Genomic DNA, 17,311 nt, shown 5'->3' with positions numbered 1-17,311 from the left:
ATTTAACAATAATGACTCTCTTTTCCCCCCGCAGGAATGGGTGAATTTAAGGTCCATCGAGTACGTTTCTTTAATTATGTTCCATCAGGAATCCGCTGTGTGGCGTACAATAACCAGTCAAACAGATTGGCTGTTTCACGAACAGATGGCACTGTGGAAGTTTATAACTTGTCAGCAAACTACTTTCAGGAGAAAGTAAGTCATTTGGGAGTCTGATATGGTGTTTTCATGTTAATTTCTTCTGAAGTTCAAGAAACTTGTCTTTTATAATCGAACTAATAGAGGACTTCCAAGCCCCTCTGAAGTTGTTTAGAACTACCGAACTTCTGAGATCTCCTGTCTAACTGATGAGAGAAGCTCAGTTTCAATCTGTGTAATGTTGATTAGAAGGGCCCTACCTAGAAATGTGTCATCTCACTGCCTGTCATTGGAAACTGAGGTTTGCTGGATCTTTTGGCCACAGGAAGGGAAATTGTTGGTATATCAGTCTCAACACCATTGCAGCTTTGGTAAGCAACATTTCCTGCTGGGAGTGTCAGTACTGTTTCATTGTCAATTCAGAAAAAAATGATAATACATTTTAATATCAGAAACTTTTTGGTGATGTGATGGCAGGAAGGTGGATTCCAAAGTTCATCTGTCTGAGAGGATGTAGATCTACATGTCTACATTTGGGAGTAAAGGAGATTTAAAATTAGGTAAAATGTCCTTTGGGTGTATGCGGAGGTCTGTTAGTCCTTTTTCTTCTCCCTTCCAAGGTCACTGACTAGTAATTTTCTTCAGGTGCAACATCTTAGTACATGTTGAATGACTGTTATGTACTGGGTACTGTGATGTAAATGAACAGATGGGCAAATGAGTGAATTCAGTGCCCAGCAGCCTGGTACCTGGAATTTGGGCATTCTGTAAATGTTTCTCGGTGAATGAGTGGCAAATACTGGGTACTAAGACAGATGTCAGAGGCCTTACCTTTACGGAGCTCAAAGACCAGTGGGAGAAACGTAAGTGTACAGTCTCCAACCTGTAAAATAAATACGATAAACTGAAACACAGGCATAGAACCTTAATAGAGAACTGCCTTCCCTGAGAGGTGGGTTTAGGAAATGTGGAAAGGGATGATTTACTGAGCTCACCCCTGAAGAACTAATCAGAATTTAAAAACTACAGGCCAACCACAAATGGGTTACATTCTGTAGTATGAAGAACATGTGATGGTGTGTGCTTATTGCATCCTGTGATTTTCTTTCTTTTTCTTTTTTTTTTTTGGAGACAGAGTCTCACTCTGTCACCCAGCCTGGAGTGCAGTGGCGTGGTCTTGGCTTACTGCAAGCTCCGCCTCCCTCTCCTGCCTCAGCCTCCCAAGTCGCTGGGATTACAGGTGTGCACCACCACGCCTGGCTAATTTTTTATTTTTGTGGAGATGAAGTTTCACCACGTTGGCCAGCTTGGTCTTGAACTCCTGACCTCAAGTGATCTGCCCACCTCAGTCTCCCAAAATGCTGGGATTACAGGTGTGAGCCACCGTGCCAGACTGATTTTCTTTTTATTGTTTTTTTTTTTTTTTAACAGTCATGGGTATATTGTGATTTTTTTTGTTTGTCATTTATAACAGTTATAACTATATACTTTGTGTGTTTTTTTAATGTCTTCCATGCAGAACTTCCAGTTTTATGAGAATAGGAACCATGTCAGTGATAATCACATCTGCATTCCCACCATTTATCAAGTGTCTTGTACAGAGCCACTGCTTAGTAAATGTTTGTTGAATGGTTAAGTCAACCATTCCTTGCCTAGTGTTCCTTATTTTCTTTTCTCCTTCATCTGTTTTATTTTTCAACAGTTAATTAACTCAGGCTAGTTTCCTGCTTTCCTTATATTCCTTTTCCTACTAGATATGATTGCTTAGCTCTGTCAGTGACTCTCAGCAAGAAAAAATTAGTATGTTAAAGTGAAAACTTTAGGGCATAGTGGCTCACACCTGTAACACCAGCACTTTGGGAAGCCAGGGCAGGCAGATCACCTGAGCCCAGGAGTGCAGACCACCCTGGGCAACATAGTGAGACCCCATCTCTAAAAAAATAATAATAATAAATTAGGTAGGTGTGGTGTTGTATGCCCATAGTTCCAGCTATTTAGAGAGTTGAGGCGGTTGGATCACTTGAGCTTAGGAGGTTGAGGCTACATTGAGCCCTGATCGGGCCACTGCACTCCAGTCTGGGTGACAAAATGAGACCCTGTCTCAAAAAAAAATAAATGAAAGTGGACCTGGTGTGGTGGCTCACTCATGCCTGTAATCCCAGCACTTTGGGAGGCCGAGGCGGGCAGATCACCTGAGGTTGGGAGTTCAAAACCAGCCTGACCAACATGGAGCAACACTGTCTCTACTAGAAATACAAAAAAACTAGCAGGACGTGGTGTCACATACCTGTAATCCTAGCTACTCAGGATGCTGAGGCAGGAGAATCGCTTGAACCCGGGAGGCGGAGGTTGCGGTGAGCTGAGATTGCACCATTGCACTTCAGTCTGGGCAACAAGAGCAAACCTCCGTCTCCGAAAAACAGAAAAGTGAAAAGAATATGAACATATGAGCTAGGAGTAAGGAGACCTTCATTTACCTCATGCAATTGACTTTGGCACTTTTGGCAACCCACTTAACCGATATGTATCTTGGCCTTCTCAAGTTGAAATAGGAAAAATTAGAGCTGGGTGCAGTGGCTCACACCTGTAATCACAGCACTTTGGGAGGCTGAGGCAGGCAGATCACGAGGTCAGGAGATCGAGACCATCCTGGCTAACACGGTGAAACCCTGTCTCTACTAAAAATGCAAAAAAAAAAAAATTAGCTGGGCATGGTGGCGGGCACCTGTAGTCCCAGCTACTCGGGAGGCTAAGGCAGGAGAATGGTGTGAACCCGGGAGGCGGAGCTTGCAGTGAGCCAAGATCACGCCACTGCACTCCAGCCTGGACAATAGAGCAAGACTCCGTCTCAAAAAAAAAAAAAAGAAAAGAAATAGGAAAAGTTATACTTATTTAGTTCCTTTTTTGTCAAGCAGGTCTAAGAATAAAATGCCTTGATAGATATGAAAACTTTTGAGTTGGGTGCAGTGGCTCACGCCTATAATCCAGGGACTTTGGGAGACCAAGGCTCACTGCAGCCTCTGCCTCCCAGGCTCAAACAGTCCTACCCTGTCAACCTCCGTAGTGACTGGGACCGTAAGTGTGTGCCACCACACCTGGCTACTTTTTATATTTTTTGTAGAGACTGTGTCTCCCTCTGTTTCCCAGAGTGGAGTGCAATTTAAACCTTTTCTACTGAAAATGTTTTGCTGAACTAGTCCTAGTAAAAGAAACAAATTTAACTGTATAAAAGTAGTTAGAATTTGAGCTGAAGAAACGAAAATGTTAGTAGGCATGATCTGAGAGCACAAAACTCCACACTAGTTATTTATGGGGAAGTTGTTTTTGCCATGTTGCCTGTGACCACTCAGTACCGGTACCTGATGAATTTGTGGGAATGTTGAGAAGTTATGGTGTTTCTGCAGTTTTTCCCAGGTCATGAGTCTCGGGCTACAGAAGCTCTGTGCTGGGCAGAAGGACAGCGACTCTTTAGTGCTGGACTCAATGGCGAGATTATGGAGTATGATTTACAGGCATTAAACATCAAGTATGCTGTGGATGCCTTTGGAGGACCTATTTGGAGCATGGCTGCCAGCCCCAGTGGCTCTCAACTTTTGGTTAGTAAGCAACTATTGGTAATTCAATCCAAAATTTCTCTTGTGCCTGCTCAGACTTTCTTGCCTGTGCTTATAGGAGAGTAACAACGTATTATGGCGTGTGGCAACCCCAACTGCAAGGTTGAAATTGATACTGAAGATTTAAAAAATCCCCAGCGCCAGGCGTGGTGGCTCACGCCTGTAATCCCAGCACTTTGGGAGGCCAAGGCGGGCGGATCATGAGGTCAGGAGATCGAGACCATCCTGGCTAACATGGTGGAACCCTGTCTCTACTAAAAATACAAAAAAATTAGCCGGGCGTGGTGGTGGGCGCCTGTAGTCCCAGCTACTCGGGAGGCTGAGGCAGGAAAATGGCATGAACCCAGGAAGCGGAGCTTGCAGTGAGCCGAGATCGCGCCACTGCACTCCAGCCTGGGCGACAGAACGAGACTCCGTCTCAAAAAAAAAAAAAAAAAAAAAAAAATCCCCATTATTCTTTTTGCTGCTTGTCTGGACCTTGTTGATTCATTTATGAAATGATAGGATTACATCAGTTCAACATTTCCCAAACTGTGTTCTATGGAATTTGGAGATGTAGAGTTTTTTTTGTTTTGGTATGTTTTGTGTTTTATGATAAATTTCATTTCAGAAATACAGCATGTTTAATCCTGCTGTAAATTCACAATGCTTATATTCACATCGTTATATGAAGAGTTCTAAGAGTCCCTTCAGCAAGTTAACCTGTGCACCAGTGTTTCAGCACAGTGTTTCAAAAATTTGACCACACACTGAGACCCTTCACATAATTACCATTAGAATGGGTGCTTCCAGATCTTTAATTCTCTGTGATGAATCTCATTCTTTTTGATCTGCACTAATTTGCACCATATCTTAAGGTGTTTCCATTTAGGTTACAATGTTAATAGGTCTTTCTAATTCATGTCATATGCAGGAATGGGGCCACTAATTAGAACTCTTTTTTTTTTTTTTTTTTTTTTTTTTTTTTTTTTTTTGAGACGGAGTCTCGCTCTGTCGCCCAGGCTGGAGTGCAGTGGCCGGATCTCAGCTCACTGCAAGCTCCGCCTCCCGGGTTCACGCCATTCTCCTGCCTCAGCCTCCCGAGTAGCTGGGACTACAGGCGCCCGCCAGGTCGCCCGGCTAGTTTTTTGTATTTTTAGTAGAGACGGGGTTTCACCGTGTGAGCCAGGATGGTCTTGATCTCCTGACCTCGTGATCCGCCCGTCTCGGCCTCCCAAAGTGCTGGGATTACAGGCTTGAGCCACCGCGCCCGGCCAGAACTCTTAATATCAGTCTGTTTTCTGTCTAGGATATGAAGGCTACTGAGAATACACTATTAGTTTCTTGATAACTAGTACTTTGTTTCTCTCACAAATGATTTTTCTCTTTCAGGGCAACTGATAGCTTTAAGGAGGAAGAGAGAACGAGAGAGAGAGTGTGTGTGTTTAGTCCTATAAAATGTTTACTATTTATCTTGTCTGTTTACTACCTATTTCTGCAATAGGTTGGCTGTGAAGATGGATCTGTGAAACTATTTCAAATTACTCCAGACAAAATCCAGTTTGAAAGAAATTTTGATCGGCAGAAAAGTAAGGGTCATTTTTCGTGGGGCGGTAAATAGCCTTAACAAGAAGTTAAGTTTCTGTGCCACTGGAGATGGGATATTTTCCCATGAATCCAAGTAATATTTTATCTCTACTGAGTACAGGGAGGATATGTGCTAGAAGCCTTCCCCAGCCCAGGCTTTACCTATTGTATAGCATAGTTGTGACTGCTGGGTTAAGTAATAATATAGAAAACCAGAAATCCAAAATTGTAAAGCTAGTGTTTCTGTGGAGGTCAATTTATTAGTTATCATTTACTTTTGTGATGTTTTAACAAGCGTACCTGAAGTCTTGTATTACAATTTTGTCATTAGGAACTGTGGTTCTTTTCTTTTTTTTTTTTTTTTTTCCTGGAGGCAGAGTCTCACTCTGTCACCCATGCTGGCAGTAGCAGTGGCGTGATCTAGACTCACTGTAATCTCCGCTTCCCGGCTTCAAGTGATTCTGGTGCCTCAGCCTCCTCAGTGACTGGGATTCCAGGCATGTGCCGTCATGCCCTGCTAATTTTCGTATTTTTAGTAGAGACAGGATTTTACCATGTTGACCACGCTGGTCTCGAACTCCTGGTCTCACTCAAGTGATCCACCCGCCTTGGTCTCAAGTGCTGGGATTACAGGCCTGAGTCACTTGGCCTGGCCAAGGAACTGTGGTTCTTAATCCTTCTGGTGCATTCAAGTTGAATGAGGGAGTTTATAAACAATTGCCCATCCTTGGGCTTTACCTGGGCTGAATTGGCATTGATCCTTTAGAACAGGGGTTGGCAAAATATTTCCGTAAAGGACCGGATAGTAAACATTTTAGGCTTTGACAACCCTACAGTGTCTGCCAGCTGTATCAGTGTAGTGCAAGAGCAGCTGTAGACAATACTGAAACTAATGGACAAGGCTGTGCTCCAGTAAAAACTTTATTTACAAAAACAAGCAGTGGGCCTGATTTGGCCTGTGGGCCACAGTTTGGTGACCCATCTTCTAGAGGATAGCAACTGTCCTCTGTGTCCATTAGTAATACTTGTCCTCTCCTGATCAGATTCTTGCTTCATTTTTAATATCTCTTGGGTGCTTTTTTTTTTTTTTTTTTTCCTGAGATAGAGTCTTGCTTTGTTGCCCAGTCTGGAGTGCTGTGGCATGATCTTGGCTCAATGCAACCTCCCCCTCCTAGGTTCAATCTGTTCTCCTGTCTCAGCCGCCCTAGTAGCTGGGACTACAGGTGCATGCCACCATGCCTGGCTAATTTTTGTATTTTTAGTAGAGATGGGGTTTTACCATGTAGGCTAGGCTGGTCTCGAATTCCTGACCTCGTGATCCACCCACCTTGGCCTCCCGAAGCGCTGGGATTACAGACGTGAGCCACCACGCCTGGCCTGGGTGTTCTTTTTCAATTACAAAGGTAATACAATGCTTTTTAAAAATCTCATACATTTTTCCCAAGTATGAAATAGAAAATAGGTATCTCAGCTGGGCATGATGGCTCACACCTGTAATCCCAGCATTTTGGGAGGCTGAGGTGGGTGGATCACTTGAGGTCAGGAGTTTGAAACCAGTGTGGCCAACATGGTGAAACCCCATCTCCACTAAAAATACAAGAATTAGCCAGGCGTGGTGGCAGGTGCCTGTAGTCTCAGCTACTAGGGAGGCTGAGGGAGGAGAATTGCTTGAACCTGGGAGGCGGAGGTTGCAGTGAGCCGAGATCGCACCACTGCACTCCAGCCTGGGCAACAGAGTGAGACTCCATCTCAAATAAATAGGTATCTCATTTCCACTCTGTGGGCAACATTTTGGAACTAGTCCTTTAGACTTTTTTGTGTATTCATGTAGAAGTACATACATTTCTTGCACTTGATCCACTGCAGACATCTTTCTGTGCCAGTCATGGCAGTCTGCATGGCATTCCATTTTATGGAATGGAATTATTTAGCCTAATTTCTATTGAAATATATATATGTATTTTTTTTCTTTTTTCTTTTTTTTGGAAACAGGGCCTCACTCTGTCACCCAGTCTGGAGTGCAGTAGCATGATCACGGCTTACTGCAGCCTTGATCTCCCGGGCTCAGGTGATCCTCCTACCTCAGCCTCCCAAGTAGCTGGGGCTATAGGTGTGCAACACTATGCCCGGCTAATGTTTTGAATTTTTTGTAGAGACAGGGTTTCACCATGTTACCCAGGCTGGTCTTGAACTCCTGGGCTCAAACAATCCGTCTTTCTTGGCCTCCCAAAGTGCTGGGATTACAGACATGAGCCACCACACCTGGAGGTGTGTGTGTGGGTGTGTGTATGTATATATATATGTATATTTATTTTACTACTATAACCAGTACTGCAATGAGCATTCTTGTATACGTATTTTTGGGCCCTCATGGAAGTATTTATTTTTGATCAGTTCCCAGTGCAATTACTGGGCCAAAAAGTATGCACATTTAAATTTCGTGAGATCACTTCCAGCCTCATCCCTAAAAGGCTATATTTATTTATACTTACATTAACTATTTATACATTATGAAAGTATCAAATACTTCATTGTCAATCCCAGGGCAGAGTTGTGCCTCATCTGTTACAAAACGGTGCTTCAGGGAGTACTGTAGATGAGAGAGCTAAGATTGTAGAACACTCTAGAGATAATTGTGGGAAAAGAGCTCAGTTACTCTTTGTATATATTTATGTGTATGTCACTTTCTTTTTCTGTTGTACAACTCCCAAGGTCGCATCCTGAGTCTCAGCTGGCATCCGTCTGGTACCCACATTGCAGCTGGTTCCATAGACTACATTAGTGTGTTTGATGTCAAATCAGGTGATTGTTTTTTCTCAGTTCATTTGGGGTGGGGGGGTGTGGGTCTTGTTTGTCAGATTCACATTTCTGGGTTTTCAAAAGCTTGAGCCTTTGTCATGCTTTCATGATCTTTGTGGCCTAACATGTCATTAATCTTCTGAGATGTCCGCAATGAATTTTACTCCTTTCTTGGATTACTACCACTGTTTTTAGGGGAATCTTGGATCTTCAGTAAGATGTAGTATTTTTTATTCATCATAATAAGAATTCACAATAAAATTCTCTCAACTAGTACATTCATTCACAGTACATTCATGTACTATGAACAGTAGAATTACCTATGTACAGATCCCAGTCCTTGGTAAAAATGGGTTTCTGTCATTAAGGAACATAAGGTCTTCGTAGCATAATTGGTGAAACATGAGATCAGAAAAGCAGAGAACCATGATATTTTCTGTTCTTGACCTGGAAAATTGGATTCATACAATCCTTCATTGATGGGGTTGATCTCAACTTGTTTGGTGGACATGTCTGTACTTCCGTCTGAGATACAGAGATAAAACAGGTTGGCTGGGCATGGTGGCTTACGCCTGTAATCCCAGCACTTTGGGAGGCTGAGACGGGTGGATTACCTGAGGTCAGGAGTTCGAGACCAGCCTGACCAACATGGAGAAACCCGTCTCTACTAAAAATACAAAATTAGCTGGGGTGGTGGCACATGCCTGTAATCCCAGCTACTCGAGAGGCTGAGGCAGGAGAATCACTTGAACCCGGGAGGCAGAGGTTGCAGTGAGCCGAGATTATACCATTGTAATCCAGCCTGGGCAAAAAGACCGAAACTCTGTCTCAAAAAAAAAAAAAAAAAAAAAAAAAAAGTCAAACACCTTTTTCCTCAATGCTCAAGTAATTTTTTTATTTGTTATATATGCATATATAAAGAATTCCTGGCCGGGCGCAGTGACTCATGCCTGTGATCCCAGCACTTTGGGAGGCTGAGGAAGGCAGATCACCTGAGGTCAGGAGTTCGAGACCAGCCTGACCAACATGGAGAAGCCCTGTCTCTACTAAAAATACAAAATTAGCCAGGTGTGATGGCCCATGCCTGTAATCCCAGTTACTCAGGAGGCTGAGACAGGAATATCACTTGAACCCAGGAGGTGGAGGTTGGCATGAGTCAAGATTGCACCATTACCCTCCAGCCTGGCAACAAGAGTAAAACTCTGTCTCAAAAAACAAACAAACAAAAAAATTCCTTTAGCTTATTACAAAAAAGAGGGAGTCCTTCTGTGTCTCTCTCACACTCCTCAAGGCAAACCACTTGTGACCCTTACCTGATTCTTTTGGTATCTATCACTACAGCACCTAGCATCCTTTTTATGCTACATTTTGATTTTTCAGCTTTAGACCATTTTTTTACTGACTTCTATGATTTGCCCCTCTTTTTCTGCCGTCTGCCACAGGCATCCACACTTTCTCCTGATCCTCCCAGTATGGTTATATTATAACTTTGTTCAGATTAGTAGTTGATGTTTTCATTATTATGACTATGTATATACTACTCACATAGTAAATTTCTTTTCCTGTATCCTCATCGTTTAATAGTGTCTCTGTCTCTGTCTTACTGATACAATCCCACATTTTTCCAGTTGCATAAATTAGGTTCAAGTCCATCTGGTTTTCTTTTTGTTTTTTCGTGTTTTTTATGTTTTTTTTTTTTTTTTTTGAGACGGAGTCTCGCTCTGTCACCCAGGCTGGAGTGCAGTGGCGCTCATTGCAAGCTCCGCCTCCTGGGTTCATGCCATTCTCCTACCTCAGCCTCTCCGTGTAGCTGTGACTACAGGTGCCCGCCACCACGCCCGGCTAATTTTTTGTCTTTATAATAGAGACGGAATTTCTCCGTGGTCTTGATCTCCTGACCTCGTGATCCGCCCGCCTTGGCCTCCCAGAGTGCTGGGTTTACAAGCATGAGTCATCGCGCCCAGCCGATTCCATCTGATTTTCTTTCTCCACTTTTATCTTTGTGAATAAGTCCCTCCCGGTGCCTTCTGACCCACTCCCGTCTGGCTTAGCCACTCTGGGCCTACTGCACAACTGTGAGATCTGGAATTCTGATTTTTCTGTTGTTCTCAGGATGTCCTTTGCTTCTCTATTGGATAGGACCTCCTGTTTTTGTGTTACTCACTTTCTTGGTTTATCCTTTGGTGCATCCTGAATAAGAGTGCATGAAATAGAATTCTAGGTTGGAATTCTTTTCCCTTAGAATTCTGAAGCCCTGGCTCCGCTGTCTTCCAGCTCCTTGTATTATTAGCAAGTCAGATGCCATTCTGCGAGTTGATCCCTTTGTATAGGACCTGTTTTATTTTTTTCCCCCAGGAGCTTTTAAGATGTTTTCTCCTTACTGTTATGAAATGTAATAGTTAGGTTTCTTTGTGTGTGGATCAATTAATTGTTCTGGGCACCTGGTAGGTTCTTTTCATCCAATACCCATGTCCTTCAGTTCTGGGGGGAATTCTTTTATTTTTCATTTCTTTCTCTTTTTACTATGCTTTCTGGGAGAGTTTGTCATTTTTATATTTGAATTCTCTATTGAGTTTTTCATTTTTGACATTTCCAGAGTTCTTTTTTGTTTCCTGAATCTTCTTTTTTATAGCACTCTCTTTTTGTTTCATTATACAGAAACTCTTCTCTAAGGCTATTCATAATTGTCAGGTGTTTTTCACTCTGCCTGTTTCCTCCCTGTTATTCATTTATTTGTTTCTGTTAGTCCGTTTGGCCTCTGTCTTTCACATTAAAGGCTTTCCTCATGTCTGTTGATCATCTCATCACTGCATCACGTGACTTACTGAGCTTGGGTTTCACTGAAGAATGATCTGGCTGTACTGCTTATTCCGGGTAGCCCTGAAGCCAGAATCTTCAGATCTTTTCTTTTGTGCCAGTTATGTTCCTCAGAAATGGTTTTTCATTTTCCTGCCTGGTGAGTATTGGCCTGGCTATCAGCATTCTAAGGGGAAAAAAAAGAATGGTGTTCTCAACATTCAATGAGAAAGGTTCACTTAATCCTGGTTTTCATATGCTGCTTCTGCTTGATAGCCCTCCTCAGACAGCATCTCCAGTATTCTGCTGACGTGCTTTTTGGGAGCTTCCCCGCTTCTTAGTCAGGGCATGGCTATCTGGGGGGTCTACCAGCTGGTAACGGATCCCTCTTTGAAGCCCCACTTACTCCTCTTCTAGAATATCTGGGTTCCCCAATTCCTGAGTCTAAGGATTCCGTAGTATAAATCAGGTGGCTTCTTGGCCACCTTCCTCTCTGCTGACCTGGGACTTAGTTTCAGGGCTCTGCTAAGTCCATTGCCACTACTTGTCTGCTTTCCAGTTCCCCAAATTTTGTCACTGTTCTCTCCCTTTCCTGTGGGATTTTGGAAAAGAACAGAGTGTAATGTGTGTGTGCAGTTGACCAGCGTTAAGTGAATGTCCCAAATATCTCTTTCCATTTCACCTCCCCAAAGGGAGTTTCTGTTCTCATTCTCTTCCCTCCCTTCCTCCCTCCCTCGCACCTTCTATCCCATTCCTATTAGGCTCTCCCAACACCCCTTCTCTTCAGGTAACCATTTTGGAGTTCCGAGATCAGGTTCACCAGAACTACCATTTATATGCTGACTGTGTTCAGTCAGCTCACCTACCATATCATGCTTACCACAGGCTGGTTTGTTATATTTTGTTTTGTAGAGATGAGGTCTCACTTTGTTGCCTAGGCTCGCCTCAAACTCCTGGGCTCAAGCAGTCCTCCCACTTTGGCCGCAGACAGATTTTGAAGAGAAGTAAGTACCATTCAAAGGTGTGCTTTTCTGATTTTTCAGGAAGCGCTGTTCATAAAATGATTGTGGACAGGCAGTATATGGGCGTGTCTAAGCGGAAGTGCATCGTGTGGGGTGTCGCCTTCTTGTCCGATGGCACTGTCATAAGTGTGGACTCTGCTGGGAAGGTGCAGTTCTGGGACTCAGCCACTGGGACGCTTGTGAAGAGCCATCTCATCGCTAATGCTGATGTGCAGTCCATTGCTGTAGCTGAGGTGAGTACAGTCCCTGTTTAGAGTGGTTGATGTACAACCTCGGGGGTGAGCAGAGAAAGCAGCCTTAGTGATGTGCCACGAACACTGGTTCCTGATCCTGATGTACTGGAGGAAGATGAGTTTAGGAAAATGCATCTGAAAACCCACATTGTTTCCATGGTATCTAACAATTGGTTAGAGAATGCAGGATTCTCCAAGTGATTAGTTAGCATTGAGATTTTCTTCAGACACTGCTCACCTCCAGTTCATCTTGTCTGATTGTAGATAGGGTGCAGCAGCCTAAAAGAATCTCGAGAAGCACTCTTTCTCTCTGTCCAGGTGCTCTGCTGCTTCCTATCTGTTTGGAACATTAGAAGATAACTTTTTAGTGATTTTAAAAATGTTCATTTTCTTCTATTTGAATAATCCTCAAGTAGATTTGTGTTGAACAGATAGGCCTCTTTTCCTTTGGTAACATGAATTCTTCTCTTTTAAAACCTTTGTATTTATTTATTTATTTTTAATTTAATTTAAAAAACAGAGATGGGGTCTCCCTGTGTTGCCCAAGGTGTTCTTAAATTCCTGGGCTGGGAGATCCTCCCATCTCAGCCTCCCAAAGTGCTGGGATTATAGGCGGGAACCACAGCACCTGGCCAAATGTCTTACTTAGTAGTAGTATTCTTTTCTTTTCTTTTTCTTTTCTTTTTTTTTTTTTGAGGCGGAGTTGCCCGCTTGTCGCCCAGGCTGGAGTGCAATGGCGTGATCTAGGCTCATTGCAACCTCTGCCTCCCAGGTTGAAGCTATTTTCCTGCCTCAGCTTCCCCACTAGCTAGGATTACAGGCCCCCGCCACCACACCCAGCTAATTTTTATATTTTTAGTGGAGACGAGGTTTTACCATGTTGGCCAGGCTAGTTTCAAACTCCTGACCTCAGGTGATCCACCCACCTTGGCCTCCCAAAATGTTGGGATTATAGGCGTGAGCCACTGTGCCCGGCCTATTTTCTCTCTCTTTTATTTTTTAGACAGTCTAGCTCTGTCGCCCAGGCTGGAGTGCAGTGGCACAATCTCGGTTCACTGCAACCTCTGCCTCCTGGGTTCAAGCGATTCTCCTGCCTCAGCCTCCAGAGTAAGGGGGATTACAGGCGCCCGCCACTGTGCCTAGCTAATTTTTATATGTTTATGGTTTCACCATGATGGCCAAGCTGGTCTCAGACGCCTGACCTCAAGTGATCTGCCTGCCTTGGCCTCCCAAAGTGCTGAGATTATGGGTATGAGCCACCACACCCTGCCTATTATTTTCTATGACATAATATTGTAGAAGAATGGTAACATGAATTCTCATTCAGAAACCTTTTGAGTATTTTAGTGGTGAGACATGGAAAGTGACTTTATTTGTTGAATACCTCCTTTATTCTTTATCTCCTTAGTTTGAGAATGATGAGCTATCCTACGTGCTGACACCCATATTCTAGTGTAGTGTTCCTATTCCATACCACAGGTTTTTTGAGAATAGTTAGATGTATGCTGAAGCCCTGAAAAACATATAGATGTCACATGTAAGTGACAATAGTGATATAAGTTGAAATGAGTGGGATACATTCCCCTTTAAAAATAGAGTTTTAATCTACAGCAGTTGTAATAATTATACTTAAGAGTTAATTATTGGCCAGGCGTGGTGACTCATGCCTGCAGTCCCAGCACTTTGGTAGGCCAAGGCGTGCGGATCACTTGAAGTCAGGAGTTTGAGACCAGCCTGGCCAACATGGTGAAACCCCGTCTCTACTAAAAATGCAAAAATTAGCCAGATGTGGTGGTGGACGCCTATAATACCAGCCACTTGGGAGACTGAGGCAGGAGAATCGCTTGAACCCAGGAGTCGGAGGTTGCAGTGAACCAAGATTGCGCCATTGCCCTCCAGCCTGGGCGACAAAAGCGAGACTCCATCTCAATAATATTAATAATAATAATAATAATAATAATAATAATGATTTCACCTAAGAGAAATAGAATAGAGAGTAAAGGAGAAGTCCTTGCCTTCCAAATCTCTTTCTGGATGGGACTTTAAGAACACTACCCTTTAAAAAAATTTTTTTTGGCCGGGCGCGGTGGCTCAAGCCTGTAATCCCAGCACTTTGGGAGGCCCAGACGGGCGGATCACGAGGTCAGGAGATCGAGACCATCCTGACTAACACGGTGAAACCCCGTCTCTACTAAAAATACAAAAAACTAGCCGGGCGAGGTGGCGGCGCCTGTAGTCCCAGCTACTCGGTAGGCTGAGGCAGGAGAATGGCGTGAACCTGGGAGGCGGAGCTTGCAGTGAGCTGAGATCTGGCCACTGCACTCCAGCCTGGGCGACAGAGCGAGACTCCGTCTCAAAAAAAAAAAAAAAAAAAAAATTTTTTTGAGACAGTCTCGTTCTGTCGCCCAGGCTGGAGTGCAGTGGCACCATCTCGGTTCACTGCAACCTCCATCTCCTGGGTTCAAACAGTTCTCCTGACTCAGCCTCCCGAGTAGCTGGGATTACAGGCGCATGCTACCATGCCAGGCTAATTTTTGTAATTTTCGTAGAGACAGAATTTTACCATGGCCGGTTTGAACTCCTGACCTCAGGTGATCCGCCCGCCTCAGCCTCCCGAAGTGCTGAAAATACAGGCATGAGCCACCACCTCTGGCTTTTTCTTTTTGTTGTTGTTGTTGGGTTTTTTTTTTTTTTTTGGAAATGAAGTAAACTGTGTAGTTGGAGATTGGGGAGTGTTTGAGTTCCTAAGCTGCTGGGTATGTCCACTTTTGTCTTAGGCTAATGGTTTTCAAGTAGTGTCTTTAGAGATGAGGGAGAGGCTCCTCAGAGCCACCTTACGTGCTGTCCTTGGAAAATGCTTTCCTTTCTGCTACACAGTCATGACCCTACAAGGGAGCTGGCATGAGGTTAAGGCATGTGGTGTGCCCAGAGCACAGGCTTTGGGGCCAGATGGCCGTGTTTGTTATGTCTTTAAGCCGTTTGGAACTCTGGTTTCCTTATCTGTGAAAAAAGTTACTAAATGATGATTAGACAGAAAAAAGTTATAATCATGATTCATACAAGTATGAAATGGAAATAAGTCAGATTTTCTGTAATTCCTTATTGAGGGAACCGGTAAGATATTTCAAGGAGTTCATCCCGGGAGGCAGAGGTTGCAGTGAGCTGAGATTGTGCTGTTGCACTCCAGCCTGGGTGACAGAGACTGTCTCAAAAAAAAAAAAAAAGATTTTCCAAACTTCAGCCTTTTTACCATTAGTTTTGTAATTCTCCCCAATACTTTATTTACTTTTAAACTATTTTAAAAGTGTACATTTCAGTGGAAAATTCAGTGACGTTGTTGAACAGCATTTATCACCACTATCCATTTTCAGAATTTTTTGAGACGGAGTCTCGCTCCGTCACCCAGGCAGGAGTGCAGTGACCGGATCTCAGCTCACTGCGAGCTCTGCCTCCTGGGTTTATGCCATTCTCCTGCCTCAGCCTCCTGAGTAGCTGGGACTACAGGCGCCTGCCACCTTGCCTGGCTAGTTTTTTGTATTTTTTAGTAGATGCGGGGTTTCACCGTATTAGCCAGGATGGTCTCGATCTCCTAACCTCGTGATCTGCCCGTCTGGGCCTCCCAAAGTGCTGGGATTACAGGCTTGAGCCACTGCGCCTGGCCCATTTTCAAAATTTTTTCATCACCACAAACAGAAACCTGTACTCATTAAATACTACCTCCTCATTCCTCCCTTCTCTCAGCCTCTGGTCACCTCTATTCTACTTTCTGTCCCTATGAATTTGCGTATAACATTTGTCATTTTATGGCCGGGCGCGGTGGCTCACGCCTGTAATCCCAGCACTTTGGGAGGCCGAGGTGGGCGGATCACAAGGTCAGGAGATCGAGACCGCGGTGAAACCCCGTCTCTACTAAAAATACAAAAAGTTAGCCAGGCACTGTGGCAGGCGCCTGTAGTCCCAGCTACTCCGGAGGCTGAGGCAGGAGAATGGCGTGAACCCGGGAGGCGGAGCTTGCAGTGAGCCAGGATCGCACCACTGCACTCCAGCCTGGGGGACAGAGCGAGACTCAAAAAAAAAAAAAATTTGTCATTTTGTATCTGGCTTATTTTACTTAGTATATTGTTCTCAAGGTTCATCCATGTTGCAGCTTTATCAGTATTTCATTCCTTGTTGAGACTGCATAATATTTAAGTGTGTGTTTTGTTTATCTGTTCATCTATTAGTGGACATTTGGGTTGTTTCCATCTTTTGGCTGTTGTAAATAATGCTGCTCTAGGCCAGGCACGGTGGCTCACACCTGTAATCCCAGCACTTTGGGAGACAAAGGCGGGTGGATCAGTTGAGGTCAGGAGTTCAAGACCAGCCTGGTCAGTATGATGAAACCCCATCTCTACTAAAAATATATTAGCCGGCATGGTGGTGCGCGCCTGTAATCCCAGCTACTTGGAAGGCTGAGGCGGGAGAATTGCTTGAACCCGGGAGATAGAGGTTGCGGTGAGCCGAGATCGTGCCTTTGCACTCCAGCCTGGTCAACAGAGTGCAACCCCAGCTCAAAATAATAATAATAATAGGCCGTGTGTGGTGACTTATGCCTGTAAACCTGCCACTTTGGGAGGCCGAGGCGGGTGGATTGGCTGAGCTCAGGAGTTCCAGACCAGCCTGGGCAACATGGTGAAACTCTGTCACTACTAAAATACAAAAAAATTAGCTGAGTGTGGCAGTGTGCATCTGTAGTCCCAGCTACTCAGGAGGCTGAGGCAGGAGAATCGCTTGAACCTGGGAGGCAGAGGTTGCAGTGATCTGAGATCGCTCCACTGCACTCCAGCCCGGGCGACAAAGCAAGACTCCGTCTCTAAACAAGCAAACAAAATAATAATGCTGCTCTGAACATTGAGGTACAAGTACAGGTTGAGTGTCTCTGATCTGGTTCTGCTTAGAAGCAGAAGTGGTTCAGATTTTGGATTTTGGAGTATTTCCATATACATAATGAGATATCTTGGGAATGGGACCTCAGCCTATACAAGAAATTCATTTATGTTTCATATGTACCTGATACACGTAGCCTGATGGTGATTTTGTACAATATTTTATTCGTTTTATGAGTGAAACAAAGTTTTGACTGCAATCCAGCAGGTGAGGTTAG

The 17,311-nt window shown here is 44.0% G+C and overlaps 1 protein-coding gene across 2 annotated transcripts in view; it reads left to right on the top strand.

Annotated features, from left to right (window-relative positions):
* UTP4 (UTP4 small subunit processome component) overlaps positions 1 to 17,311 on the top strand; it is a 39,349-nt gene that overhangs the window by 901 nt on the left and 21,137 nt on the right. For both annotated transcript variants that reach the window (XM_030925529.1, XM_030925528.1), the window contains exons 2-6: positions 35 to 195; positions 3,543 to 3,734; positions 5,236 to 5,320; positions 8,031 to 8,120; positions 11,957 to 12,168. In XM_030925529.1, coding sequence (XP_030781389.1) covers positions 37 to 195; positions 3,543 to 3,734; positions 5,236 to 5,320; positions 8,031 to 8,120; positions 11,957 to 12,168 — 738 coding nt within the window. In that variant the 5' untranslated portion in view covers positions 35 to 36. The remainder of the gene's footprint in view (positions 1 to 34; positions 196 to 3,542; positions 3,735 to 5,235; positions 5,321 to 8,030; positions 8,121 to 11,956; positions 12,169 to 17,311) is intronic.

The sequence above is a fragment of the Rhinopithecus roxellana genome, chromosome 20 (genome assembly GCF_007565055.1).
Source record: "Rhinopithecus roxellana isolate Shanxi Qingling chromosome 20, ASM756505v1, whole genome shotgun sequence".
NCBI lineage: Eukaryota > Metazoa > Chordata > Mammalia > Primates > Cercopithecidae > Rhinopithecus > Rhinopithecus roxellana.
The sequence above is the reverse complement of the archived record's forward strand: the minus strand, read 5'-3'. Positions and strand labels throughout refer to the sequence as shown.